At 40.5% G+C, this 27,756-nt stretch overlaps 1 protein-coding gene across 4 annotated transcripts in view; it reads left to right on the top strand.

The window, feature by feature from the left end:
• Nucleotides 1-27,756, top strand: part of LOC122559948 (solute carrier family 12 member 5-like) — a 1,091,443-nt gene that overhangs the window by 1,054,484 nt on the left and 9,203 nt on the right. For 3 of the 4 annotated variants that reach the window (XM_087994965.1, XM_087994967.1, XM_087994968.1), the window contains exons 18-25: nt 11,403-11,598; nt 13,711-13,880; nt 17,975-18,106; nt 18,487-18,594; nt 20,056-20,178; nt 21,097-21,284; nt 21,476-21,490; nt 23,826-23,959. In XM_087994965.1, coding sequence (XP_087851091.1) covers nt 11,403-11,598; nt 13,711-13,880; nt 17,975-18,106; nt 18,487-18,594; nt 20,056-20,178; nt 21,097-21,284; nt 21,476-21,490; nt 23,826-23,959 — 1,066 coding nt within the window. The remainder of the gene's footprint in view (nt 1-11,402; nt 11,599-13,710; nt 13,881-17,974; nt 18,107-18,486; nt 18,595-20,055; nt 20,179-21,096; nt 21,285-21,475; nt 21,491-23,825; nt 23,960-27,756) is intronic. The other variant, XM_087994966.1, reaches the window with a different exon arrangement.

Genomic DNA, 27,756 nt, shown 5'->3' on the forward strand with positions numbered 1-27,756 from the left:
ACTGAAATGTTGTAATGCGAACACCAAGTTCAAAGTCTTTTTCTCAACTGTCAAATATTTCTGCTGATGAACATTCAACTTCCTGGAGAAATACCTGATCGGTCTTACTATCTTCTTGTTGTCTTCCTCCAGGAGCACATCACCGACACCCACATCACTCACATCGATAGCTACCTCAAAAGCCTTTGCATAACTAGGTGTGGCTAATACCGGGATAGCGGTTAAGACAGTCTTCGGGCTGTCAAACACCTTCTGACAGTCCACTGAAACCTCTTGCCCTTTTTTAGCAATTCAGTAACCGGAGCAGCCACACTGCTAAAGTTCGGCACAAACTTTCGATAGAATTCACTCAATCCCAGGAACCGTAGTACTGCTGTTTTTGTCGATGGTATGGGAAATTCTCTAATTACTTTTGCTTTTGCTTCCTGTGAGGCCATTTGTCGGTGTGCAATAACATGGCCCAGGAAGGTGACTTGGGCTGTAGTTTTATCACCAAGCCAGCCTTGTGAAGTCAATCGAACAAGTCCGATAAATGTTGTAAATGTTCCTTCCATGAGTCAGTAAAAATTACCAGGTCATCGATGTACACCACACAGTTGGGTAATCCAGCAATGACCTTATTGGTTAGTCTTTGAAATGTAGCTGGAGCATTTTTCATACCAAATGGCATGACCTTAAACTGAAACAATCCATTTGGCATTCCGAAAGCTGAAATTGCCTCTGCTCTTTCTGACAGAGGTATTTGCCAATAGCCTCTGAGCAAGTCCAACTTAGAAATATAAGTTGCTTGTCCCACCTTTTCAACACGATCTTCCAACTGCAGAATTGAATATGCATCAGTCTTTGAAACTACATTGACTTTCTGATAGTCCACACATAACCGTTGGGTAACATCTGCCTTTGGCACTATGACTATGGGTGAGCTCCAGTCACTGTAACTCATCTCAATTATGTTGTCTTGGAACATGCGTTCAATCTCCTTTTGAATCTGTGCCAACTTTAGAAGGTTATGCCTCTCAGGCAGCATCTCCTATATTTATATCACAGTACTTCCCAGTTTATTTCTACCCATGTGATAGCAATAACTCTTTCAGGTCACTTTGATTTTTCTCAGCAAGGTGATTCAATAATTTATCCCAATTTTTGACAACTTCCTCATTGTCCAATTTAATTTGAGGAATATTCAATTCAGATTTCTCTGAACTTGGTTCATCCTTCTGTGCTGTAATCATTAATACCTTCTCCTCCTGCTTTCCTTCCCTGTCAAAATACCTTTTGAGCATATTCACATGACACACTCGGTGAGATTTCTTCCTGTATGGATTCCCTATCAAGTAATTCACCTCACTCAATTTCCTTTCGATTTGATAAAGGTTCTAAAGATTCACCTATTCCTAGAAGTAGCACCAATACCTTATCCTCAATAGCAAGATTGAGATTTTTTTATTTCTTGTCCGCTTCTTGTTCCATTGTCCGCTGCGATACTTCTAAATGCTGTCGAGCCAATTCCCCAGCTCTATTTAATCATTCTGTAAAATTTGACACATAATCCTCTGAATTCTGACTTGCTAACTTCTCCTTAATCAATTTTAATAGTCCTCTCACTTCATTCCCAAAAACTAACTCAAATGGCCTGCATTTGGTTGATTCATTTGGTGCATCTCTTATTGCAAAAAGCACAAACAGAATTCCCTTATCCCAATCATCTGGATATTCCTGCTAATAAGCCCTCAACATGTTCTTTAGCCTTTGATGCAACCTTTCTAGCGATCCCTGTGATTCTGGATGGTATATAGTACATTTGAATTGTTTTATTCCTAAGCTGCCCATTACCTTTTTGAATAATTTGAATGTGAACTGTGACCTTGATCTGACTGTTTCTCTATTGGTGGTCCGCATCTAGTAAAAAATTTGAGTAATTCCTCTGCAGTCCTTTTAGCTATGATATTGTGTAATGGAACGGCCTCTGGAAATCTAATCAATACAGCCATTATTGTCAACAAATACTGATACCCAATTTTTGTTTGGATAGGGGGCCTACGCAATAAATTAAGATTCTTGTAAAAGGTTCCTCAAATGCTAGAACAGGTATTAAAGGTGCAGATTTTGTTACCCCCTGTGACTTTCCAATTACCTGATATGTATGATATGTTTGGCAAAATTCAATTACATCCTTGTCCAGTCTAGGCCAGTAGTAATGTCTTTGTATTTTAGCCTGTGTTTTTCTCACTCCTAAGTGACTTCCAAATAATAGCTCATGTGCCACTCGCAGAATCTCTCTTTCATACTCTACTGGCAAGACAATTTGATGCATTTCTGACCATTTCCCATCCGCTTGAATATGTGGTGGTCTCCATTTCCTCATTATGAAAAATGTTTCCAGTAATAACGCCCAGGAATACATTCAGATTCCTTCGCTGTCTATGCCTTTTGATACAACTGCTTTAAATTTCCATCCTTCTGCTGTAACTCAATGAGTTTTGCAGAGCTAAAGATATTTTCATGATTACCTATTTGCTCTGGTTTTTGTCTCAACTATCTGATCGATCACAGTCTCTCCTGCTGCCATTTCAGCTTCCTTATCTATATCCTTTGATCTCTCCTGTTTCAACTGGTGACTCTGTGACCTCATTACAGTACTTCCCTGATTCCAGGGTGAAAACCATACATTGCTTCAGTTGCCTGAGTCTCCAATGGCTTTTCAACCACGTCAGGCAGCACAGCTACTGGTGAATTGGCTATATCATTTGCAAGGCAAATTGTATTCTTGAACCTGAGAGTTTGTCCAGTTCTCCTACCACAAATTCTCCATTCTTCTCTGGACTCTCTAGCCTCACTTTACATAATTGAGCACTTTTTGTCTCACCATCAATTCCCGTTACCAGTACCTTTTCTGGCAGTAGTCCTTCAAGAGTACATATCTCCTCATCCTTCAACATCCTGTGTCCCTTAATATTTAATCTCTTTACCTGTTACTCCTGGCCTACGCAAATAAACTTTACCTTTGCAGGTATATTTTCGAAGCAGATCAGCACTTCCTCCTTAACCAATCTCCGATCAGCTTGTACACTCTGATGCAGCTTTCTAGCTTCCACTGTGCTTTCTGTTACTATTCCAACAAAGCTCCCAGACTGGTCCTGTTTTCCTACATCTGGCTTTTTCCTAGCCCACCAACACTGTGATTTCATGTGGCCTACTTTATTGCAATGAAAACACTGGAGTATTTTACCTTCTTTTGTCCCCTTCAGGGTTTCCTTGTTACCCTGCAGTAAGTTCTCCTTTTGATCTTCACCAAGATCTACTTTTCCCTTTCCACGTGAAGATTTCTCTTTGCCCCAATTTCTATCCCTCATGGACTGAAATGGATTCTGGAAGCCAAACCATGTTTTATGGACCAACTCACAATCATCAGCCACTCCAGCTGCTAACCTTGCTGTTTTAACTCTCTGCTCTTCTACATGAGTTCTCACTACTTCAGGCAGTGAATTTTTGAACTCCTCCAAAATAATGGTCGACTAAGAGCATCATAAATTTGCTCTTTTCTTAAAGCTCTTATCCATCCATCAAAATTACTTTTCTCGATTCTTTCAAACTCAATTTGTGTTTGACCAGGGTCCCTCCTTAGATTCCTGAAACATTGTCTATAGGCTTCTGGTACAAGCTCATACACACTATTCTTCACCTCCTCATACTCACCAGATGCCTGCTCTGATAGTAATGCAAGTACCTCACTATCTCTACCTACAAGTTTGATTTGGATCAACAAAACCTTCATGGTCACTGGCCACTGCATTTTTTTAGCCACTTTTTCAAATGAAAAAGGCTTCCATATCCTTCTCATCAGATTTAAGCAATGCTTAAACATACTTTAACAGTTTCTCACTCGGCTTTTGACTACCAGGGGCTTGCTCATCCTCACTCTCTTCCTCACCAAGCCTACCCTTGGCCTTTATCTCCAGTCTTTTAAGCTGACATTACTTTCTAAGTGTAATTTTCTAAAGTTCAAACTCTCTCTCTTTCTCTCCTGCTATAGCCCTTGGTTCTTTCTCTCTCTGTTCTGATTTTAATCGTAACTCAAACCATTTCATTTCTGCGTCTAACTGAATCTTTTTCATTTGCATTTGAAGTTGAGCTATCTCTACAGATCCCAATGGTGCAAATTTAAATGCTGAGCTACCACTGCTGCTACATCTCATCCTTCCTCACGTTAGAAGGTAACTTCAACTCCAGCTTGTCTACTAATTCCCTCAGCTTGGTTTTATTTGCCTTTTGTATAACCCCCAATGTCACTTCTTCCATCTCCAGAACCTCCTTGGTGACTCAAATAGCTATTGCTATCCCAGCACAGTTTAAACCAACCAAATCAACACCCAAAATAAAAGACACTAACACCTACCATTCATTGTTTAAATATGGCAAAAGAGCGTCCAGTCTGTTATGGATCAGGCCTGACCCCTCAAAACATTTTTAAGCAGGTAGCCCAGACCGTAACTTTGCTATTTGTTTTAGGCAAGTGTTTAGTGGATATTCCCGGAGTGAATTAGCTGATCCAACTGCCAAGTTTTAAACAAACAGTATTTAATTACAAAATTACAGAATGAAACACAAAGAACAGAAAATAGAATACCAGGTAACTTATCCTATCCAAAACCCAACAGAATATCCTGACTTAATGATGCTCATCCAAAGATCCTTGCAACAGTCCCAATAAACACATCCCTTAGCACAAAGAGTAAAAATGAGACAAACCAGGGGTTACAGGCTTGAATTTAGAGAGAGAGAGAGAGAGTACCCAGCTGGACTTGCCCCATCAGCCTTTCTTCACACACACTGCTGTTGAACTGAATCCAAAACTCTAATCTAAACGAAGGCCAGCTACACAGCTAGCTGGCCACCCCGCTTTGATCATACCAATTTTCTTTTAAGACATGAAAGCCCTAGGCTGAAGGCATTATCTGTTAGGGGTAAACAAAAGGGGCCACAATAAACCTTTGAAACCCAGCCTAGTTGGAGCCTGGCCAATTACCCCTCTCTGGAAAAAAACTTAAGGGGATAGTAACCTTGTAAAAAAAACCAACATTGTGACAATAACCCATTCACATACCCTCACTCCTGACCACTGATAATAGGGGAATATAAGTACATTTTAACCCTACTTCCATAATATTTGACAGCACTATGTAAAGTTGATCTATTTATATAACGGAAGTACAACATACAAAAAAAATCAATCCATAAATAAATATTTACACGACAGGCTTAAATATTAAAATCAAGGCCATAGCAAAACGTATTTCTCGACTGTATAGGAATTCAGTTACATCAATTCAGTCATTACATTAATTTATTAAACTGATGAATAATTAGCACGCAGACAACATAGAGATGCAGTAGAGGGGACAAAGGCCATGGAAACCATCTGCTAATTTATGGAGTCAAGATGCTACAGAGCTTCCTGCCTACACAGCAGAGCTGAATGTCAGCAAACTTATGCAGAACTGTAAATATCAAATTCAAGGCCTTTCCTGCAATTAGATAATGTGGTGATAATTCTGACTACATGTGCCTGAGTTGAATACACAGCATATGTAAGATGGCATTTTGCTGAACTGCAGGCCCTTTTAGCCAGCTGTCATGCTTTTGTGTGTAAAGAATGATCCTAACCATTGCAAACTTTATAACCCTGGCTTTTTAACACCTGAATACAACTGTTTTCTCCATTTTTGCCTCCGTTACTTAGAACAGGGAACAATGAAGAAACTAGCATGGTGGCACAGTGGTTAGCACTGCTGCCTCACAACGCCAGAGACCCGGGTTCAATTCCCACCTCAGGCGACTGACTGTGTGGAGCTTGCACATTCTCCCCGTGTCTGCGTGGATTTCCTCCGGGTGTTCCGGTTTCCTCCCACAGTCCAAAGATGTGCAGGTCAGGTGAATTGGCCATGCTAAATTGCCCATAGTGTTAGGTTAGGGGTATGGGTGGGTGGCGGGTCGGTGTGGACTTGTTGGGCCGAAGGGCTTGTTTCCACACTGTAAGTAATCTAATCTAGAACCAAATATTTTAATGAAATGTTAGGAAAATGTTCAAAATCAATTTGCAATCAATAAGTGTAGATACAGTTTTAACACAATATTGATAACCTGTAGGAGTGGGCTAATGCCCATAACCAGGTGATAATTTTCCCCTAAGGCCTGAATAGACTTAAGGCTGAAAAGCCTGGCAGATACCTTACCCACTTTGAATACTGCAGCACTTCTTCTGGAGGCACTGTGTCCAGTTCTGGTCTCCGTTATTGGAAGGATATTATTAAGATCGAGAGGAGATTCAGAGGAGATTACCAGGAGAGTTTGAGTATTAAGGAGAGTCTGGATAGTCTGGGACTTTTTCCATTGGTGCTTAAGAGGTTGAGAGATGACCTTATAGAGGTTTATATAATAATGAGGAATATAGCAAAAATGAATGGTCGATGTCTTTTCCCTCGGGTGGGGGATTTCAGGAAAATATTCTTAAGGTGAGAGGAGATAGATTTTAAAAAAGACAGGAAGAGTAATTTCTTTTACACAGAAAGATGGTTTGTGTGTGAAATGAATTTCCAGAGGAAGTGGTGGATGCAGGTACAGTTACAATGTTTAAAAGATACTTAGGGAAGTATATGAATAAGAAATCTTTCAAGGGATAAGGGCCAAGCAGAGGCAGGTGGGACTAGTTTAGTTTGGGATTATGGTCTGCATTGACTGGTTGGATCGAAGGGTCTGTTTCCATGTTGTATATATCTATGATCAATTCAGAGCTGGGCGAGAAGGCTATCCATCATATTTCATCATATTCCACCCCATGACAAAGATACACATTCAGGGGTGGTAGTAAAACCCAGCCCTATAACCGATCATCATGGCCATAAAGCCTTCTGAATCCATTTAGATTCAATGATCATTAGAAGGTAACTATGACAGGCTGGAGAAAGTGAGGTCTGCAGATGCTGGAAATCAGAGCTGAAAATGTGTTGCTGGAAAAGCGCAGCAGGTCAGGCAGCATCCAGGGAACAGGAGAATCGACGTTTCGGACATAAGCCTGAAGAAGGGCTTATGCCCGAAGGGCTTATGCCCGAAACATCGATTCTCCTGTTCCCTGGATGCTGCCTGACCTGCTGCGCTTTTCCAGCAACACATTTTCAACTATGACAGGCTGTCCATCAGGCTTGCTGAGAGACAGAAACAGAATAAATGAACTTCAAATCTCCTAACTTCTAACATCTCACTTTTCTCCATTATGTGGGAAAAGAACAAACTGCCTATAAATGAGGCAAGGTCACTAATAATATGTTAATGCATGCCAATAAGTCTCTTGCTATTCACGAAGGAGATTCTCATCTAGACATTAAAATTTAAGGTTCAAAATCAGACGATTTTTCTTATGATGAAATTTTAATTTTTCTGATCTCACCATATTCTGCCAACTCGTTATCTCCCAAGTCATTCAGGGCTGTAAAAATTCCATCTGTATTAAAGCAATCCCCCAGTCAGTAAATCATGTTAATGTTTTGCAGTGCAGCCATGTTTTGTTATGAGTGGTAGTGAACAATTAAGCAATTCACTATCGGAGGCTCCACAAATATCTCCATCCTCATGGTGGAGTCCAGGTTATACCAATACAGCTACAACACTGGCACCTACTAAGTTATTGTGGGAAATGGTCCAGGTATGTCCCATTCACAAAAGAAGCAGGACAAATCCAACCCAGCGAATTACTGCCTCATCAAACTATTCTCAATCAAGTGATGGAAGATGTCATCAATAATAATGTCAAGCTGCTCAGCAATAATCCAGTTTGACTTCTGCTATGGCAACTCAGCTCCTTCTGTCATTACAGCCTTGTTTCAAATGTGGACAAAAGAGCTGAATTCCAGAGATGAGGTGAGATATCAAGTCTGCACTTGATGGAGGGAGCCCTAGCAAAACTGGAATCAATGGGTAACAGGGGCAAACTCTCCACTGGTTAGAGTCATACCTGGCACAAAGGAAGATGTGTATGGTTGTTGGAGGTCAGTCATCTCAACTTGAGGACATTTCTGCAGGAGTTCCTCAAACCAGTGTCCTAGGCCCAAATATCTTCAGTTGCTGACTTTCCTTCCATCCTAAGGTTAGAAGTGGGGATAGTCACTGATGATTGCACAATGTTCAGTGCCATTTGCCGCTCCTCAGGTACTGAAGCGGTCCATGTGCAAATGCTACAAAATCTGAACAATATCCAGACATGTGCTGAAAAGTGGCAATGGCCATTTCCAATGATACAATCTAACCATTGCCCCTGGCATTCAGTGATGTTACTATCACTGAATACTCCACAATCAACATCTTGGGATTACCACTGACAAGAAACTCAGATGGACTTGCCATATAAATACAGTGGCTACAAGAGCAAGTCAGAGGTGAGGAATACTGCTGCGAGTAATTCATCTCCTGAGTCCTCAGAGCCAGTCCACCATCTACAAAAGAAAAGTAAGGCGTGTGATGGAGTCCCCACTTGTCTGGATGGGTGCAGCTTCAACAACATTCAAGAAGGTAGTCACCATCCAGGGCAAAGAAATCCATTTTATTAGCACTGCCCTCTCAAGTATTAACTCCCTCCATCACCAGCCTAGCACAAAGGAAGGTGTTTGTGGTTGTTGGATGTCAATCATCTCAGTCCCATGGCATCTCTGCAGTAATTCCTCAGAGTGGTGTGCAAGTTCTAATCATCTTCACTTACTTCTGCATTAATCTCCCCTCCATCTTAAGGTCAGCAGTAGGGCTGTTTCTGATGATTGCGTGATGCTCAGTGACATTAACTCCTCAGATATTTACGCAGTCTGTATCCAAATGCAGCAACACCTAGACAATACTTGAGCTAAGGATGATACATAGCAAGTAACGTTTACTTTTCACAAGTACCAGGCAATAACCATCTCCAGCAAGAGAGAAATTAACTATCACCTCTTGGCATTCAATGGCATCGCTGGATCCTATGCTATCAACATGCTGATGATTACTATTGGAAAGCAACAGACCCAGATGGGTTCCATGGCCATACACCCACATCCTGCATGGATCAGCTGGCAGGAGTATTTGCAGATATCTTTAACCTCTCCTTACTACAATGTGAGGTTTCAAGAAGATCACAATCATCCTGGTGCCAAAGGAATGAGGCAACTACAGCCCAGTGACTCTGACACCCATCATTATGAAGTATTTCAAGAGGTTAGTAATGGCATACATGAACTTCAGCCTCCCAGATTGTCTTGATCTGCTATAATTCACCTCCTGTCACAATCGGTTCATAGCAGACATCATATCCTTGCTCTGACTCATCCCTTGAATATTTGGATAAGAAAGACACCAAAGTCAGACTCCTATTTATTGACTTTATCACCGCCTTCAATACGATGATTCCAATAAAACTCATCTCCAAACTCCGAGACTGGGGACTTTGCAATTGGATCCTCAGTTTCCTGACCCCGAGACTGCAATCAGTAAGGATTATAATCATACTTAACATGGGTGCCCCGCAAGGTTGTGTACTCAGCCCCTTACTATACTCCTTAAACTGTCATAACTGTTTGGCCATATTCAGCTCTAACTCCATTTACAAATGATGAGACAGAGTATAGGACAGAGATAGACAGCTTAGTGGCATAGTGTAAAGACAACTATCTCTCCCTCAATGTCAGCAAAAGGAAGGAGTTCGTCATCAGCTTCAGGAAGCGGAGTGGAGGACACACCCTTGTCTGTATCAATAGTGCTGAGGTGGAGGTGGTCGAGAGCTTCAAGTTCCCAGGAATAAATACCACCAACAATCTATCCTGGTCCATCCACATTGACGTTACAATCAAGAAAACACAAAAGTGCCTCTACTTCATCAGAAGGCTAAGGAAATTCAGCACATCTATGGTGACTCTTACCAATTTTTATCAATTTTTAGAAAACAACCACAGCTTAGTATGGTAACTATTCTTCCCAAGACCACAAGAAATTAGAGTTGTGAATGCAGCTCAGTTCATCACAAAAACTAGCCTTCCTTCCACTTATTCTGTCTATTCCTGCTGCCTCAGGAAAGCAATGAAAATAATCCAAGATTATACTTTCTTCCACCCTCTTCCATTGAGCAGAAAATTCAAAAGTTGGAAAACATATACCAACAAATTTGAGAACAGCTTCTTCCCTGCCTATCAGTCTTATGAACAGACCCCTCATATATTAGAGTTGATCTTTCTCTGCACCTTCTCTGTAGCTGTGACACTGTATACTGCATTCTGTTCTATTACCCTGATGTGCTTATGGAATATATGATTTGTCTGGTTAGCATGCAATACAATACTTTTCACTGTATCTCAGCACCTGCGACAAAAATAAATCAAATCAAATCAAATCCAGTTGACTGGAACCTAAACTGGACTGGCCTTATACATACAGTGGCTACAAAGGTAGATCAGTTTCTAGGAATTCAGTGGTGAGTAACCCACCACCAGACTGCTCAAAGCCTGTCCAATTAGACTCTGTACTGGGTCTTGGTAGACTTTCCTCAGCATTAGAAGTGCCAGGTGCCAGTGGTTGGCAGCTCTTCTTGCTCAGCAGCACCACCGGGGGAGTGCTAGCTGCTACCAATAATGCACTCACCAGAACCTCAGGATTGCAGAAGGGCCCAGGCCACAGGTGAGTGAGGGATTCAGCTGGGGAGGAGTTTGGGGGGGATAGTCTGGTGGAGGCAGATCGCCAGCAGCAACAGCACATGTGTGGCTCTCAGCAAGCCCACCCCATTCCCAAAGCTGAGTCCTTTGATCCGTTACTTATCAGAAATGGACCGCTTTCTGGAAACCCACAAGAAACTCCAGCAGGCTTGGCTTTTTAGGCCTTCCCTCATGGTGAATTACTTGCCTACTGCTGCGGTAATTACCAAGGTCAATGGGATGTGATCCTTAGGTGAACATTAATTGCCTATGAAAGAACTTTGATTGGTGGAGAGGTGAAGGTTGCCCACAAACCTTCACACCATGCATTGAATCTGGGCACAGGCAGGAAGAAGACAGGATTCTCCTGCCCTTCCTGCAACCAAACTCCCATAGAAAGGGTGTTAAGACACATATCAAATGTACTGATCCAGAATGTACCATTAATTATCATAATCTAATGAGCTGGCAATAGGGTCTTTTGGCAATACACAACCATTTACAAACTAAGCTCAGACCTGCCAATGGGATGGATGTTTTTTAAAGTAAGAGCTATAAATACTTGTTTCAACCTAATCCTCTGCATTGTTAACTTGTCGTGCTCTCGCAAACAGCCTTCCAAATGTTGTTTTTTGTCAATCTGTCTTCTTCCTATTCCTTGTACTTTCTGCTTCACACTCTCCATGTCTTTCTGGGCAGTCTGTCAAACGTCTCATGGAAGTGGAAAAGGTGAAAGGGTTCTGTCAAGCCGTTGTATCATCCAACCTGCGTGATGGCATGTCTCATCTCATTCAGTCATGTGGTCTGGGAGGAATGCAGCACAACACTGTACTGATGGGCTGGCCAAGAGCCTGGAGGCAATCTGACGATCCAAGAACATGGAAAAATATAATTGGTATGTGTAATTCTGGAAAACCATAGGATTCCTGAGTGATTGTCCATGCATTCTGCATAAGATTATAAAACATATTTAGAAATAAAAGCACAGAAACCAAAGTGAAAATGAATTCAAAAGAAACAGAGGTAGAAGAGCATTAGTGTTAACTTCCTTGAAACCTGTTGAACGTAGAGTTGGGACTCAATTTGTCAACCATTCCTGGCTGATAATACCCAATAGAAGTTAAAACAGAATATGCTGGAGAAACAAAGGAAGTTTGGCAACATCAATGAAGTCAGAAACACAGTTAACGTCTTGAATCTAATGTTCCAAACAAGAATCCTTGCACTCAAAGCATTAACTCTGTTTCTCTCTCCAGCGATACTGTCAGGCCTGCTGAGTTTCTCCAGCATCCTATGTTTTGTATTTCAGATTCCAGTATCCCGAGTGTTTTGCTTTTATTTAAGTGTGAAATGGAGGCTTTATATACAAGGTCACTCGATTTTAAATCTGTCTCTTACTGTCAAATCATCCTATGCAATTCCAACACTGTAATAAATTCTCTAATAGGAGAGAGAAAAAGGGAAGTCTCATACAATACCTAGTGAAAAGAATGGAAATGCCTGGGATTGCACAAGAGGTTGTGAAACACTGTAGTTGAGATCTAGAGTTTGCAGTACCCCCAAGCGGAAAATGAGATGCTGTTTTTTGAGCTTGCACTGAGGTTCACTGGAACATTGCAGTAGCTCTGCGATAGAAAGGTTGGTCAGAGAACACGGTGGTTTTTTAGATTAGATTATTTACAGTGTGGAAACAGGCCCTTCGGCCCAACAAGTCCACACCGACCCGCCGAAGCACAACCCACCCATACCCCTACATTTACCCCTTTAACCTAACACTACGGGCAATTTAGCATGACCAATTCACCTGACCCGCACATTTTTGGATTGTGGGAGGAAACCGGAGCACCCGGAGGAAACCCACGCAGACACGGGGAGAACGTGCAAACTCCACACAGTCAGTCGCCTGAGTCGGGAATTGAACCCGGGTCTCTGGCGCTGTGAGGCAGCAGTGCTAACCACTGTGCCACCGTGCCGCCCACAGCGGTCTGTTGAAGTGGCAGGCAACTGGAAACTCGAGGTCATTTTTGCTGTCGGAACGTAGGTGTACTGCAAACCGGAGTGGAGGAGACCACATTGTGAACAGCGAATTCAGGAGACTTTAATACCTTTAGAGGTTGATTCCACCTCCCATGCTTTCTACCCTACCCCCAAACCCATTACCATTATAACATGGGTTGTTTTTAGCACAGTCACCAATTCTCCTCCATTCCTAGGCCCAATATCACATTATATGGGTTGCATAAAGCTCACCCATTTTCTCCATCTTAATATCACTTAATCAATTTTTCTTCTGTCCTGACTTGTTACCCATAATCTCCTTGTTTACTTACTCCTCTGTAGGCTCAACCTGTACCTATCCACTCACCACTCCACACCTCCAACCCCTCCATAACCTCAGCTTCAGCACCAATATTAGTTTTTCCCAGCTATTAACAGTTTTGGGAAAGAATCACCAAAATGAACATTGGCACTGCTTTCTTCCCACAGATGCTGCCAGACCTGCTGAGTTTCACTGACAATTTCTGTTTTAGATCTCCAAAGTACACAGTTATTTGATATTGTTCTAGTTGAGACGATGCTCTTGAACATTAACGTTTATGTGAGTTAATCTCTTTCTGTTGTAGCTTTGCTGCCTATTACTTAAACATAACATAACGCGTGATTTAGAATTTGAGAGATACTTAAGGGGTCTTATATGTGAAATCAGATCTAAGGCATTCCTTGAGAACATTTAAAATCTTTCAAAAGTGCAGAATTGGAAATAAGCAATATCAGAACCCCAAGCCTCCAACCCTGTTCAGTTGCGTCAAGATTAATTTGAACATCAGATTCACTTAGCTGCCTTAGCTCCACACGTTTCTCTGAATCCACTCAACCATTTTGTTATATTTCCAGAATGATTAATGAAAATAATAATATGATTTCAAAAGACAGTGGATAAGTGTACAAATGTAGAAACTGTGCAGTAGTACAGCAACCAGTCACTGTTGTAACATTGATTTTGTAGAAGTGGTTCGAGAAACAACAGCAGGTCGCTTGGCTCTCCTGGTGGCGAAGAACATCACTGCATTTCCATCGAACCAGGAGAGGTATTCTGAGGGTTACATTGATGTCTGGTGGATAGTCCATGATGGAGGAATGCTGATGCTCCTGCCTTTCCTCCTCAGGCAGCATAAGGTATGTGAAAATATTTTGTTAAGGGTAATCATTATAGAGCACCAAAGTAGAATATTGCTGTATTCATGTTAGTGCCCCTTTGTACGTGCCTGTATGGTACAGTTTATTTTAGGTGCAGAAGTGATGCTAACAGCAGGATTACAATCAATAGGCCACACTGAAATCTTTCAAATTAATGGAAGCAGTGGTACTACATGCACATCAGGCATGGAGCAACATATATGAAAGAACTGTAGATACAATAGCAGTGTACGAGGTTCAGGGAGGCATATATACAGGGTACAGTGCAACAGGAACAGCAGGCACAGAACTGCAAGTATGTTAGGTACAGGATGGCATGTACATGAGATACATGATCGCTGATATAGTAGGTACAGGACAACGTATGCACCAGGTACAGGACTGCAGGTAGACTTGCTCCAGGTGTTGTGTCGTTGCCAACTTAATTAGACTAGCTCCTTTTGTTGTGATTGCCCAAGTTCTGGCCTCGGTTTGATGTTATCTGTCTCAATGTTCTGAAGGTCAGAAAATAACTAATGAAAGCAATAACGAGTCTGTGCCATTGGTTATCTTAAGCAGATGTTTTAAACAGAATTGCTTGTTTGTCTAGCATCCTTACAATTAAATTCTTCTATGTTAAACAATCATTACACAAGGAATAATATTCTGATTTTTAGAAGTTTTAAATATAATAAATGCAGTTTGACCCGTCATGACAAACCTGAGGTTAGTCAACTGATGACCTGTGATGCTAAATGCAGGCACATCAAATTACCATGAGTACAAATTCCCACTTGTATTTCAGAGCAGCCTGCACAGTGATTGTGATAACTGTGATAAGGCCAATGGAGAATCATTAATTAATCTCCTGGGGGAGTTTGTTGACTATCAGTTTTTCTTGTTAACAGGCAATGGCTGCCCAACTCGGACTCCTCGCCTGAACCTTGTACAAGGCTAGGCTGGCTATAAGCATGTGCAGGTTGCAAGCTGTAGAGGGGCTCACCTCTGCCTACTACCGATCCTTCTTTCAGTTATGTTTGTGCCTGGGGTCATTGGAGAGAGGGCACGAGGTGTGCATTAATGCTCTCATTGCTTTTCGAGAGAGGTACACGTCACAGATGATACAGTGCTTTATTTTATCCTCCAACTCCATTTTTGATTTAGCTCCTTCCCACACTCCCTAGCCCTCCCCCCTCACTTTTGATGGGTTGCATTGATCCGAATGCGTTTTGCATGTAAACTTCTAATTGGCTATGTGAGTGATAATAGTTAACTGTTAAAATAAAGCAAAAAAAGAACCCACAGTGATTTGGTATTGGGAAGGAGATTCAATTGTGTGTGATAGCACTTATGGACATGAAACAAAGCAGATCTTGATGACTTTTGTATATAATTATCTAACTGACTACATGGGTGACTTAGTGCTGGCAGTTAATATTTAAGAACAAAGAAAAATGTCACGGTGACTTGGTGGTGGAAAAGTCATTAATTATGTGGAAGAGCACTTCCAGATTAAAAAAAAACAGACCCAGTTGTGTTTTTGGTTACATTTCAGTCACTTTTGCCCAGTTGATTTTAACCTTACTGTGAATCCTCTGGCAAGGATGCCTACCTTGAAGAAGTTCTCCTCCTCTCTCCACAAGAATCTCAGTGAGTCTCTGTCTCACTGCAACCCCCAGGTCATCTTCTCTGCCTTGAAGCTCTTCAACCATGTACTCTTTGCTACATTCTCCCCAGCCCCACCCCCCCCCCCCCGCCTCCCATTTATCTCTCCACCCTGGAGGTTTCCTGCCTCTATTCCTGATGAAGGGCTTTTGCCTGAAACATCGATTTTCCTGCTCCTCGGATGCTGCCTGACCTGCTGTGCCTTTCCAGCACCACTCTGATCTAAACTCTGGTTTCCAACATCTGCAGTCCTCACTTTTGCCCAAGCTCTTATGTTTGGGCATCAGATGCCAAGGGGTGTGGATCAGATTGGAGGACTTCCACGTGGGTCTGTTCCTGGGCTTGGTCATTCTGACTATACGCAGGTCCAGGCAGTGGGCTGTGGAGGGGGTTGTCTCTGCTTGCTCTCTGCCCCTCTTCCACTGTTATGCGTGTGCTGAGTGTCATTGGAATGGGAGCATATGATGACCATTAATGTATTTGATGCCTTTAGAGAGAGGTGGGCACCTCGGGGGATACAGTGCTTTATTTTCACCTCCAGCTCCATTTTGATCTAGCCCCTTTCTTCTCTCTCTAACACCCCCCCACTACCTTACTTTTGATGGATCGTATTGCCCCTAATGGACTTTGCATTGGAAACTTCTAACTGGCTGCGTAAGTGCTGGTTAGTAGATTTTTAAAAAGTCACTGTGATTTATTAGTGGGAAGGTCATTTGCCTATGTGTGATAACACTTCCAGATACTTAAAAAAACAAAGTAAAAACAGACCCAGGGCTCTTGTGGTGCAGTGTATGATCCCTGCCTCTGGACCAGGAGGCCTGGGTTCCAATCCTACCTGCTTCACATCTCTGAACAAATTGGTTAGAAAATATCCACAATGGCATGGAGTCTATTAAGAAGTTATTCAATTGGCTGCATTCTGTGGTGAAGGTATTGGCTCATCATAAACAGCTTCAGTTTCTTTCCAGGGGGTTGTTGTGTCACTGCCTTTAAACCTAGGTTTATGTCCCACCTGCCCCAGAGATGTGTAATAATATCTCTGATCAGGCTGATTAGAAAATAAAGCATATTCAGCCTGTCATGGCCTTTGCTTGCAAATATCCAATTGGCTACATGAGTGTTTTACTGGCAGTTATAAACAAATAAAAAGTCACAATGTTTTTGTAGCGGGAAAACCATTCGGTGGTGTGCAATAACACTTCTGGATATAAGAAACAAAAGGAAACAAAAGCACTGACCCAGGTGGATCTTGCAGGACACTGATAGTATCCTTACCTCTGAGGCAGGAGATCTGGGTTCAAGTCCTACCTACTCCTGAGGTATAATCACATCTCTGAGCAGATTGATTAGGAAATATTAGAATGCAAATCACAGTGGTAAGTCCCTACCTCTGAGCCAGGAGGCCCAGGGTTTAAGTCTTGCTTGCTCCAGAGGTGTGTAATCTCTAAATGGGTTGATTAGAAAATATTATAAAGCAGACCCTGAGCCTATATACACCATGAGTAGTCGCTCTATTTTGGTGTTCAACAATAAACAATGCCTATAATCAGTCATTAATCAATATACAGGGGATCTTCAGCATTTAGCGTCAACTGTAACACCCAAATGAGACAAAATGTACACATTAAATTATCGTGGCCCCAAAACTCTGCAGTAACAGTAGACCTATGAGGGGTGTGCCAGCTGGTACCCTCTGCCATCACTGTTTTGGAGTTTGTAAGATCAGCAGGAGGGCATTTAATTTATATGTGGCAATTTGTCATCAACGCCAGTCTGTACCAATGCAGTTCAGCGGCCCACCTGCCCCATGCAATCAGAAAATCGATTACCTGCCCACCATAAAATGTCAGGTGCCCAGACCACATTGAATTATTCCCTGTGTAAGTAGAATGATTCCAATCTGCACTGGAATTTCTTACAGAGTTCTTGCAATCAGTCAAGGTCACTTCAATGGAAATTCCCAATCAACATATGAAGGGGAGCATAGTTGACTGGTGCAGGTTTACAAGCACAACTCAGAAATCCCAGAAAGGACAGAATGTCAGGAATTCACCCAGCTCTAACAAAAGCAGGTCACCACAATAGGGTTAGATTAAGGTGAGTTGGTTGGAGTTAGAGCAATTGCTTCTAACGTAGTGCTTTCATTTCATAGTTTAGTCAACCTTTGCATGCCATTTTCACAATGTAGATCTAGAATGCTGGAAATACACACCAGGTCTGAATGAAAAAAATAAGTTCCAGTTGGTGCCATTTTTGGAAATCATCATTAAGATGTCATATCAACCCCTCAGTGAAAATGCAACCTAATAACTATTCCCAGATATCTACCATTCTCTGGGAAAAGCTTCTGGTAAAACTGTGAGCCTCACTGGCTATAAATTACAGCTGTATTTTTGTCACTGCTTTCATGGCCCATCTTTGATTGACAGGTGTGGAGGAAATGCAAAATGCGCATTTTCACAGTGGCCCAGTTGGAAGATAACAGCATCCAGATGAAAAAGGACCTCACAGTGTTTCTCTATCACCTGCGAATTGTAGCTGAGGTGGAAGTTGTCGAGATGGTACGAGAACAGTGCTAAAATCTGATGAAAAGTGCAGATAAGTCAATATTTGTACCAGTGTGCAAAAATAGAAGGGGGCGGAATCATTAACTCTTGGTTAATGTGCTTTTCTGTGTAAAAAGGAATTCACTCTAAGTACTACCAACTAGAGACACATAAATTCCTTCCTTAGCTTCACCTGAAGTTAACTGAGTCCAAGCGAATCAGGCAAATGGATAATGTGGCAACCCATTCCCACAACCCCAGGTTTTATCTTATAGATACTTGAGATATTTGTGTAGCCTACCCCTCTATTAACATTGATGCATCACTCCCAGCATATTAAAATTATAAATTTAAGTGCTAATGTTTCTTATTGTGTATGTCATTCTGCTTTGTAGCATGACAGTGATATCTCAGCCTACACTTATGAGCGAACACTGATGATGGAGCAGCGGTCACAAATTCTAAAGGAAATGCATCTAACAAAGAATGAGAGAGAGCGTGAGGTATAGCACCATTTATTTTGTTTTATGAGGAATCTTGTTCTGACCTGCCTTGAATTGAAAAGTCTTAAAATGTTGCGCACAACACTTATTTTCTAATGATCCTGTTTGCTCACAAGAATCCTATCTAACATCAGAACCACACAGTCACTCACTTGGCAAACATACCAACTGCACAAACCGATCAGAAGATCCTAGGTTCGGTTTCTAGTCTGACACACCATGTAAATAATATCAATTTATTGTGTCAATTTTCTGATAAAATTATCTTCATGATCAAAAATTGTAGGGAATACACATCAATCTGGCCCACACTCCCAGGGTATGTATGTCAATGATTAAGGACTACAGATTCATAATTTTATTGACTCTAACCTACATTTCCGGTCAGCATACCTCCCTGCTTGGATTATAGCAGCATTGAAACACCCCTTTGTACTTTCTATAAATAATACAATAACAGACAGAGAAGCAGGCGGTTAAGAAACGTCTGCTTCCCCATAGTGCCTGGCATTTGTAATAGTAATCAATTTTAACATCTTATTTTTCAAAATCCATAATCCAAAATATAAACTGTCACAAATGGCGAAGAATGTGATGGTGAACGAAACCTACAAGCCAAGAAATAACTTGCTGTTGTACTTGGATTTTCTTTTTGAATCCCAACAGTGTGGAAGCAGGCCATTCAGCCTATTGAGTCCACACCCAATCCTCTGAAGAGCATCCCACTCAGACCCACTCCTCTATTCAACCCCTGTAACCCTGCATTTCTTACAGCTAATCAACGCAGCCTGCAGATCAGCTGATTAAGTATTTTTGAAACACAATTATTGTCGAAATGTAGGAGAGAATCCCAGTTTTGAGATCCTGAGAAAGATTTAGGGTAGATGATGATGAGTTTTAATTTTAGCAGAACCAGGATGTAGGCAGAAGATAAATATATAATCAGAGCAAGAGAGGAAATTCCAAAATGTTATTGTGCTTATCTCTTAAAGATAACCAAGTTATGTAACATTGAGAATAATAATGAGAGCAAACTTCCTTAAGCCAACAGTTTGAGTTCAAGAAAGCTCACCTTTGAAAATGACTCAGTACACACATAGCAAGATGTTTACCTTTATGTTTACATTGCAGCTACTTCTTTGTCACTCCTGATCTTATTAATGAGATAAATTGAACTAAAACAAGGAACAGGATGAGCATTGGTACCCCCGGGGCATCATCTTGCTGATGGTTGCTCGACACAGACCTGTTAATATGTCGGGTGTTCCTCTCTCAGTTTCCCCAAGTGATGTTACATGGCAGAGGAAGTAACAGAAAGGAAAATACAATTATTACATACCTCAACAAAAAACCATCAGTAAATGAATGTCTCCATGAACAGCCCTCAGTCACTGCACTGCCCAGCTAAAGAGTTCAGTGCTCCTAAGGGCCTTGACCATTATTGCTATTTTTACTATTTAGATTCAAAGCATCACAGATGAATCACGTGGTTCCATTCGTCGTAAACATCCCGCGAAGGCCAAGCTACGCTTGAGCAGCCAGGATGAGCAGGAAGGAGGTGCAGTTGAGAAACCCGAGGAGGAGGTATTATTATTATTATGGCTGATTTGTGGCTCTAATGGGCACATCAGTGTTTGCTGCCTTCAATATTTTCACTCAAGATAGCTTGTTTTGGTCAAGACTGTTGTACCATCTGAGCAATACAGTATAACCATTGGTCTTCCAATTATTTCTTATTTTTCATTTGTTTTATCTAAATAGTATATCCCTCCCTCCACCCCACATGTGCTTTTCCATCCATTGCATCTTACTGATTTTGACCTTGGTTGAAAACATGATTTTAATCTATCATTGAGTGATAGAGACTTAGATTTATTGAGCAACATTCTTGATTTCCAGATGGATTCTTAACAGGTCGTTTTTTTAACTGGAGCATTGATGCAGTCATTACTGTGTTCAGAGAATGTGGCATATGGCTGTCATATTTCTTGACGGAAGCACAGAAAGATGAAATAAAATGTGCTCTTGGGGACTTGGATGGAATTTCCTCCAAAGTTTCTGACAGTGGGTGTACTGTTGCTGGTCAGGCAGAATGGTTTTCACTTTGGGAATCAGCCCTAATCCATGTACCCATTCTTAATTTGAGGCCTTCACCACCATAAAGGAAAAATCAATAATCCTTGGGATACATCATTAGCTTCAACCTTTTCTCTTTATATTATCAATATCATTCAGATACAAAATCCTATAATTCCCTATCAAACCCTATGATGCGATTGCCTTCAACACAAAGACAGCATTGGTTGAAGGAAGAGGTTAATCACCACTTTTGAAGGCAATCACCATTTTTGAAGTAATAATGGGGCTTTGCTTAGTACTTCAGGTGTGTGAAATTTGACTTTTCCATCATGATGAAAAAGTTCAGCACAGTTAAAATTTGATCCAAGCCACCTCACATATTTCTCACTCCAGTTCAATTCCCTTCATTTTCTCTTTTTTCAGGTTCAGTTGATTCACGACAAAGCAGCTTCTACTCAGTCGATCGCCTCTCAGTCACCTGCTGAGGAGGTTAGCACACCCGGAGAGAAAGTTCACATGACTTGGACTAAAGAAAAATTAGCTGGAGACAAAAACAAAAACAAAGGGCCAGTCACACCAGAAGAAATCCGAGATCTTTTCAGTATGAAACCGTGAGTGTGCTTAATCTAAAGTAGCATAGGGAAGGGAGCAAATAGTTACTTAAATACATAAACTTTCTTTACACTATAGTAAATAAGATCAGACTGAGGGCATTTCTATTGGTACAATGTTGTTATGTGGTTATTGGGACCTTCATTCACTTAATTTTTGAACTGGTCATTTTCACCCTTAATGCTGCCAGTGAATGGGAGAATCTGTAAGTCAAGTTTACTCCTTTCTCTTTATTCCTTATTTTAGCTCTTTGGTACGTTTGTATGTCTTGCTTGTAAGATATTATGTTTGTCACAATTATGAGTTTTGTGTCATTGCTTGGTTTTGGAACTATGTCCTTAATTTAACATAAAATAAGACAGTTATGTGACCTGATTGAAGTCTGCCTGACAGCAAGCCTTGGTGGTTTGATTGTAAGAGATTACCAGAAGCCCAAGATTGTTTTGCTGAGAAAAGGTATAAGGTGTTTACACATAGAGAGAAAGGCAGCAGCCACTATGCTAATAGTGGAAAGACTGAGCATCTCCAAAGACTGCAAAAACTATTCAGAATATTAGTTTGTAAGTAGTGTATTAAACTATCTATTCAGTTCTAAAATGAAAGAACATTACACTCTCAAGGATAGTTAATCAGCATTCCTACCTGGATATAAGACCCATATGATTCATGTTAACACAGAAATCAAATTTGAGAGCTAAGGATTTACTATTCTTCCATGATCTAGGAGAGGGAGAGAAACCATGGGCAGAAAGATCATATGGTGCACAATGGAGGAGAATGACTGAGAACCCCTGCTCAGCTATAAAGCTGAGTTTCTTGGGAGTTCAAATGACTCTCCAGGAAAACTTGCATCCTGAAAAACAGTTATAGTTGGGAAAGGAAAAGATCAACAGGAAAACCTCAGGAACAGAAAACCATTTTGAATTGATTCCGGGAGAATTAATTGCATATTTAAAGAACAGAGTAAGGTATACCCAATAACAGGTTTGCTCAGTTCTGCCAAAAAATTCTATTCTATTTTAAAGAATAATATCCCAACAAAAATAGTGTTTAGTCAGTTGTGATTATAATTGATTTGTCCGTTAAATAGTTTAAAACATAAAATTTTGTATCATCCATTTAGCTATTAATTGGAAGTTCAAATTCCTTTTTAAATAAATTGGTCTCGACAGTAATCAAAATAATTCTCACAGTCCATTGGCACAGTTGCAATATACACTTGAGATATTTTATTGAATGATTTATTTTATGAGAACCCAAAGGCGTGTCCAAAACTGATGTTTTTTTGTCATTCTTGGAGCTCTGGAAGGGTAATTGGCTACAGAAACAAAAGCAATATAAGAAAATTAAATTTACAAAGACAGTGGTACTTGGTATGCTTTCCTTTATTGGTCAGAGCATTGAGTATAGGAGTTTGGGAGATAATGTTGCAGCTGTGCAGGACATTGGTTAGGCCACTTTTGGATTATTGAGTGCAATTCTCATCTCCCTCCTAAAGGAAGGATGTTGTGAAACTTGAAAGGGCTCAGAAAAGATTTACAGGAATGTTGCCGGGGCTTCTATAGAGAGAGGTTGAATAGGCTGGGGCTGTTCACCCTGGAACCTCAGAGGCTAACAGGTGATCTTATAGAGGTTAATAAATCATGAGGGGCATGGATAAGGTAAATAGACAACATCTTTTCCCTGGGGTGAGTGGGTCCAGAACTAGAAGCATAGGTTTAGCGTGAGAGGGGAAAGATTTAAAAGGGACAGAAGGGCAACTTTTTCCACACAAAGGGTGGTGCATGTATGGACTGAGCTGCCAGAGGAAGTGATGACAGCATTTAAAAGGCATCTGGATGGGTATATGAATAGGAAGAGTTTAGAGGGATATGGGCCAAGTGCTAAATAGGACTAGATTAACATAGGATATCTGATCAGCATGAATGAGTTGGGCTGAAGGGTCTGTTTACATGCTGTGCATCTCTATGACTCTATCTGAAAGAGTAACAGAAGCCGATTAAACAGTAACATTTTAAAAAGGACTTGACTAAATACTTGAAGAAAAGCAATTGCAAGGTGGAGGCTGGGTATTAAAATTAATTTTGTCTCCCGTGCTTAGATTTTTATCTTTAAATATGCAGCTATGGAGGTCAGAGCAGTGAGATAACAAATTGTTGCACCATTTTGTAAGTTATGTACAATAGCTTAATAAAGAAGTACATACTTTATTTTGGTCAATGTGCAGACATGCACCAGACAGAGGATGTTAAGCCCGTTGATTTTGGTGCTGTATTTTCGTTATAACACAAGTTAATTGTTACACTGCCTTGTAATAAATTGATGCATTTATTTGTTTACTTTCACTTTTTTAACAGAAGGTAACCATCTTCTTATAATGCAATGCATATGCAATGTCTATAGCAATTTCTTGCCTGTTTAACGCTCTGTGAAAGTTTATGTCAGTGTATATGCCTCTTTGTGCAACATAATATTTCCTCCTCACTTCAGCAATTTAATGATTCACACTACAAGTGCTGTTGGCTTTCTCTGTCAATCAGAAATCAGTCAAATGTCCGACGGATGCACACTGCAGTCAAGCTGAATGAAGTCATTGTGAAAAAGTCCCAAGAAGCAAAGCTGGTCCTGCTGAACATGCCAGGACCTCCTAAAAACCGGAATGGAGATGAAAACTGTATCCTTTCCTCAGGGACAGAAACTATTATGTAATGTCGAGGCATATTAGTTCAGATAGAGGAGGATTTGGTAGCCTAGTGTCAGTGTTACTGGATCAGCAATCCAGAGAGCCAGGCTAATACTTTAAAGAGTTAAAGCAAAATATTGCAGATGCTGGAAATCTGAAACTTCCATTCTGAAACATACTCGAAACATTCTGTCTCTACAGATGGTGCCGAACCTGCTGAGTTTTTCCAGTATTCTCTGTGGTTGTTGCTAATGACCTAGGGACGCTGGTTCAAATGCCACCATAAATTTAGAATATAAACTCGTTCCAGTAATAACAATTAAATGGATTTGTTCCAGTGACTATTAAACTATCATCCACTGATTTCAAAAACCCCTTTGATTTATCAACCACCCCACACCCCAATGAATCCTTCCTTCTTGCCCCCATCCAGAAGCAGTGGAATACTCAATACTTCCCACCCAACTAGGGGACAATAAAAAAAAGAGAAGCAGTAAGACGTTTGGGGGAGTGAAGCAGATAGAAAGAGATGGGGAAAGAAAAAAATATCCAAGGAAGGATGCAGAAAGACAGAGAAATAGCAGCATAAAAATGGCAGAGGGTAGGTTGGAGCATGATAATATTATCTGATTTATGTGAAACGTCACAGGAGATTGACTAGTCTGTATTTGATATAGGAGAAGGGGAAAATAATACACTATGTGCACAATGCAAATATCGCAGGACATTCCAATAAACAAGTCATGATTGCAGTACAAATAATGCAGGGAAAACTAATAAACTAGAGGTGACTGCAGGAAAATACTGCAGGACTTTCTAACAAATTAATTGTGATCACACTAAAAATACTTCAGGGATTTCCTGTAAGCTAATTGTGATTGCAGTAAAAATACTGAAGGAATTAGCAATAACCTGATTATGATTACAGCAAAAATGCTGCAGAGGTTGCTAATAGACTAGAAGTGACTGAAGGACAAATACTGCAAGCTTGCTGTCAAACTAGTTATGGTTGCCGTGAAAATACTGCAGGATTTGCCAATAAACCAAGAACAGTCACAGTAAAAATCCGGAAGGAATCTCATAAGAAAGTGGTTGTGCTATACAAATTTAAATGAAGATAGTTTTTAAGGGAAGTATAGTCAAGGTGGAAACTGCTATCTCAATTAGTTAAATTAATATAATTAAGAGATGCATTTGCTTGTAGGGATGTGAGAAAAGAAACAGCAATGGGTACTCTGAATGCTCATAAGTGTTAGGCTCAAAAGTAAAAAGCAAATTATTTCATTAGTTTTATACTTGATGTTATAAATCCTTGATAGACAAAACAGATTGGTAGAATTATAGAATTATTACAGCACAGAACATTGCCATTCATTCCATCATGTCTGTGCTGGGTCTTTAAATGAACAATTTATCAAATGTCACTCATTCAATTTCTTCCTATAGTCCTGTGCATTCTTACTTTTCAGCTAATAATCAAATTCAATCTTGAATGCCTCAAGTGAATCTTCCTCCCCTCCACTCTCAGGCAGTGCATTCCAGATCCTAACCACTTACTTCATAAAAAGATTTCCTTATCTTGCCATTGCTTCTTTTGTCAATTACCTTAAAACTAAAGCCTCTTGTTCTTGAACCTTCCATAAAAGGGAACACTATTTCACTGGTATTGTGACCAGCTGGGGTGGTAGTGAATCCTTTAAACTGCACCACTGCTTCCCCAACCATTCCCCATCTCCCACCCGCTTTGTTAACTGCAGTGAAGATTTTTAGTCTTTTTTAAAAGTGCAGTTAAATTACTGTTCAATTAATACAAAGTACCAAAGTAAGAAGTCAATTGCAAGGTTTTCCTCAGTGAATGGAAGAGGGATTATTTATCAGCCCCCAAAAAATAATAAAACATGATATGAAAGACACACACAAACATCAGTATAAAGTTTAAAACAGGGAGAGTGTTTAGTACAAAAAGAAAGAATGAGTATAGGCAGCTTACAAAACTCTTGGAGTTCTTCAGGTGTTAGGTTTTAACCGGAAACTGTAGTTGTTTCATAGATTCTTGTATTCCGAGCAGTAAAACCTATAGATATACGAAAGTGCTCATTGAATGAATGGTCCTCCAATTTACTTTATCACTTGGCCCAGCATTTTGAACACTAAGAGAAACAGGGAAAGAGTAAACTTTCCAGTTCTGCTGTTACAAATCCATTTTCTTGTTTTTGCTCTTGACAAATGCTGTTGGCAAAATATAGTTCATGTGAGTATTTACATGTCTGGTTTCACTTTTTTTTAAATGCTAGATAACTGGCAGACAATTTTCATCCTACTCTATGAAGCTTCCAGAAAAGTGTAAATCAAAAAGGAGACTCAAACCTGAAAGACTAGTTTCAGTTATTTTGATGATTTTATAATTTTGGTCAAACTGGGTCTTGTTTGTTGATGGTTTCATGAACTGGCTCAATCTGTGGTCAGGTGATTACTACAGCCATCTTAAGATAGTGTTTTTAATTTTTTAATAAGGTCATTTTAGGCCATGAACAACCCCAGATGTGAAAAATCTGAGGATAGAAATCAAAAACTGACAGTCCATTTTAACACGATCATAACACTATCTACTTTGTCCAGATACCTCATGATTTTGAATAACAGATGTTCTTTCAATGTAACAATATCTATCTCAGTTTTGTACTCTATTCCTGTATTAATAAAGAATATGATTCTGCATGTTTTATTAACTATGCTCTCAACCAGTTCTGCCACATTTCATTCTGTCCTGTCATATTCAATGGTATATGGTACACCTGTACCTGCTCGAGAACTGTAGGCTTTAGTTAATATTGTCTCTCTAGCATACTTCCAACCAAAATTAATCACTTCATACTTATCTTCCTTAACTTTCATCTGCTTCTGGTCTGCCCTTTCCACCAATGTGTTTGTTCTTTTTTAAAATTTCTACACCATCCTTCTCATCGTTATCAGTGCTCCCAAGTTTTATATCAGCCACAAGTTTTGAAACTGTGCTCTGTACATTAAGATTTCAGTCACAAATACAAATTAGGAAGAGCAGGGGTTCCAACACTGGGCACTGACAGACTACACCAGAAAGCTCACTCCAGTCCAAGAAACATCCATTTCCAGTCACTTAGTCGCTCTCATATCCATGTTTCTACTATCTCTTTCATTCCAGGAACTCTAACATTTCTCAACAGCTTGTGGTGCAGCACTTGATCACATATGTTTTGTAAGTCCATGAGCAGCTTATCAACAACATTACCCTCATAAACACTTGCATCATAAAAAAGCTACAACAAGTAAAACACTGTTTGGTCTTAACAAATCTATCTAGGAGCAAGTGAGGGCTGCAGATGCTGGAGATCAGAGCTGAAAATGTGTTGCTGGAAAAGCGCAGCAGGTCAGGCAGCATCCTGCTCCTTGGATGCTGCCTGACCTGCTGCGCTTTTCCAGCAATACATTTTCAGCTTAACAAATCTATGTTGACTTTCCTTAATTAACCCATATTTGTTCAATTTTGTTCTGAATTATTATTTCTAGAAGCTTTCCCACCACTGAAGATAAACTACTGACCTGGATTTGCTGGGCTTATTTTCATACCTTCTTTTAAATAAATGTAAGATTTACAATTATCCAATCCTCTGGCACCACCCTTGAGTCTAAGGATGATGGAAAATTATGGTCGGTGTCCCTGCAACATCCACTCTCACTTCCTTCACTATCCTTGGGCAGCACGGTAGCACAGTGGTTAGCACTGCTGCTTCACAGCGCCAGAGTCCCGG

This window comes from Chiloscyllium plagiosum, unplaced genomic scaffold (genome assembly GCF_037043375.1).
Source record: "Chiloscyllium plagiosum isolate Xiang-an unplaced genomic scaffold, Cpla_swu_hap1 HiC_scaffold_15, whole genome shotgun sequence".
Lineage (NCBI taxonomy): Eukaryota > Metazoa > Chordata > Chondrichthyes > Orectolobiformes > Hemiscylliidae > Chiloscyllium > Chiloscyllium plagiosum.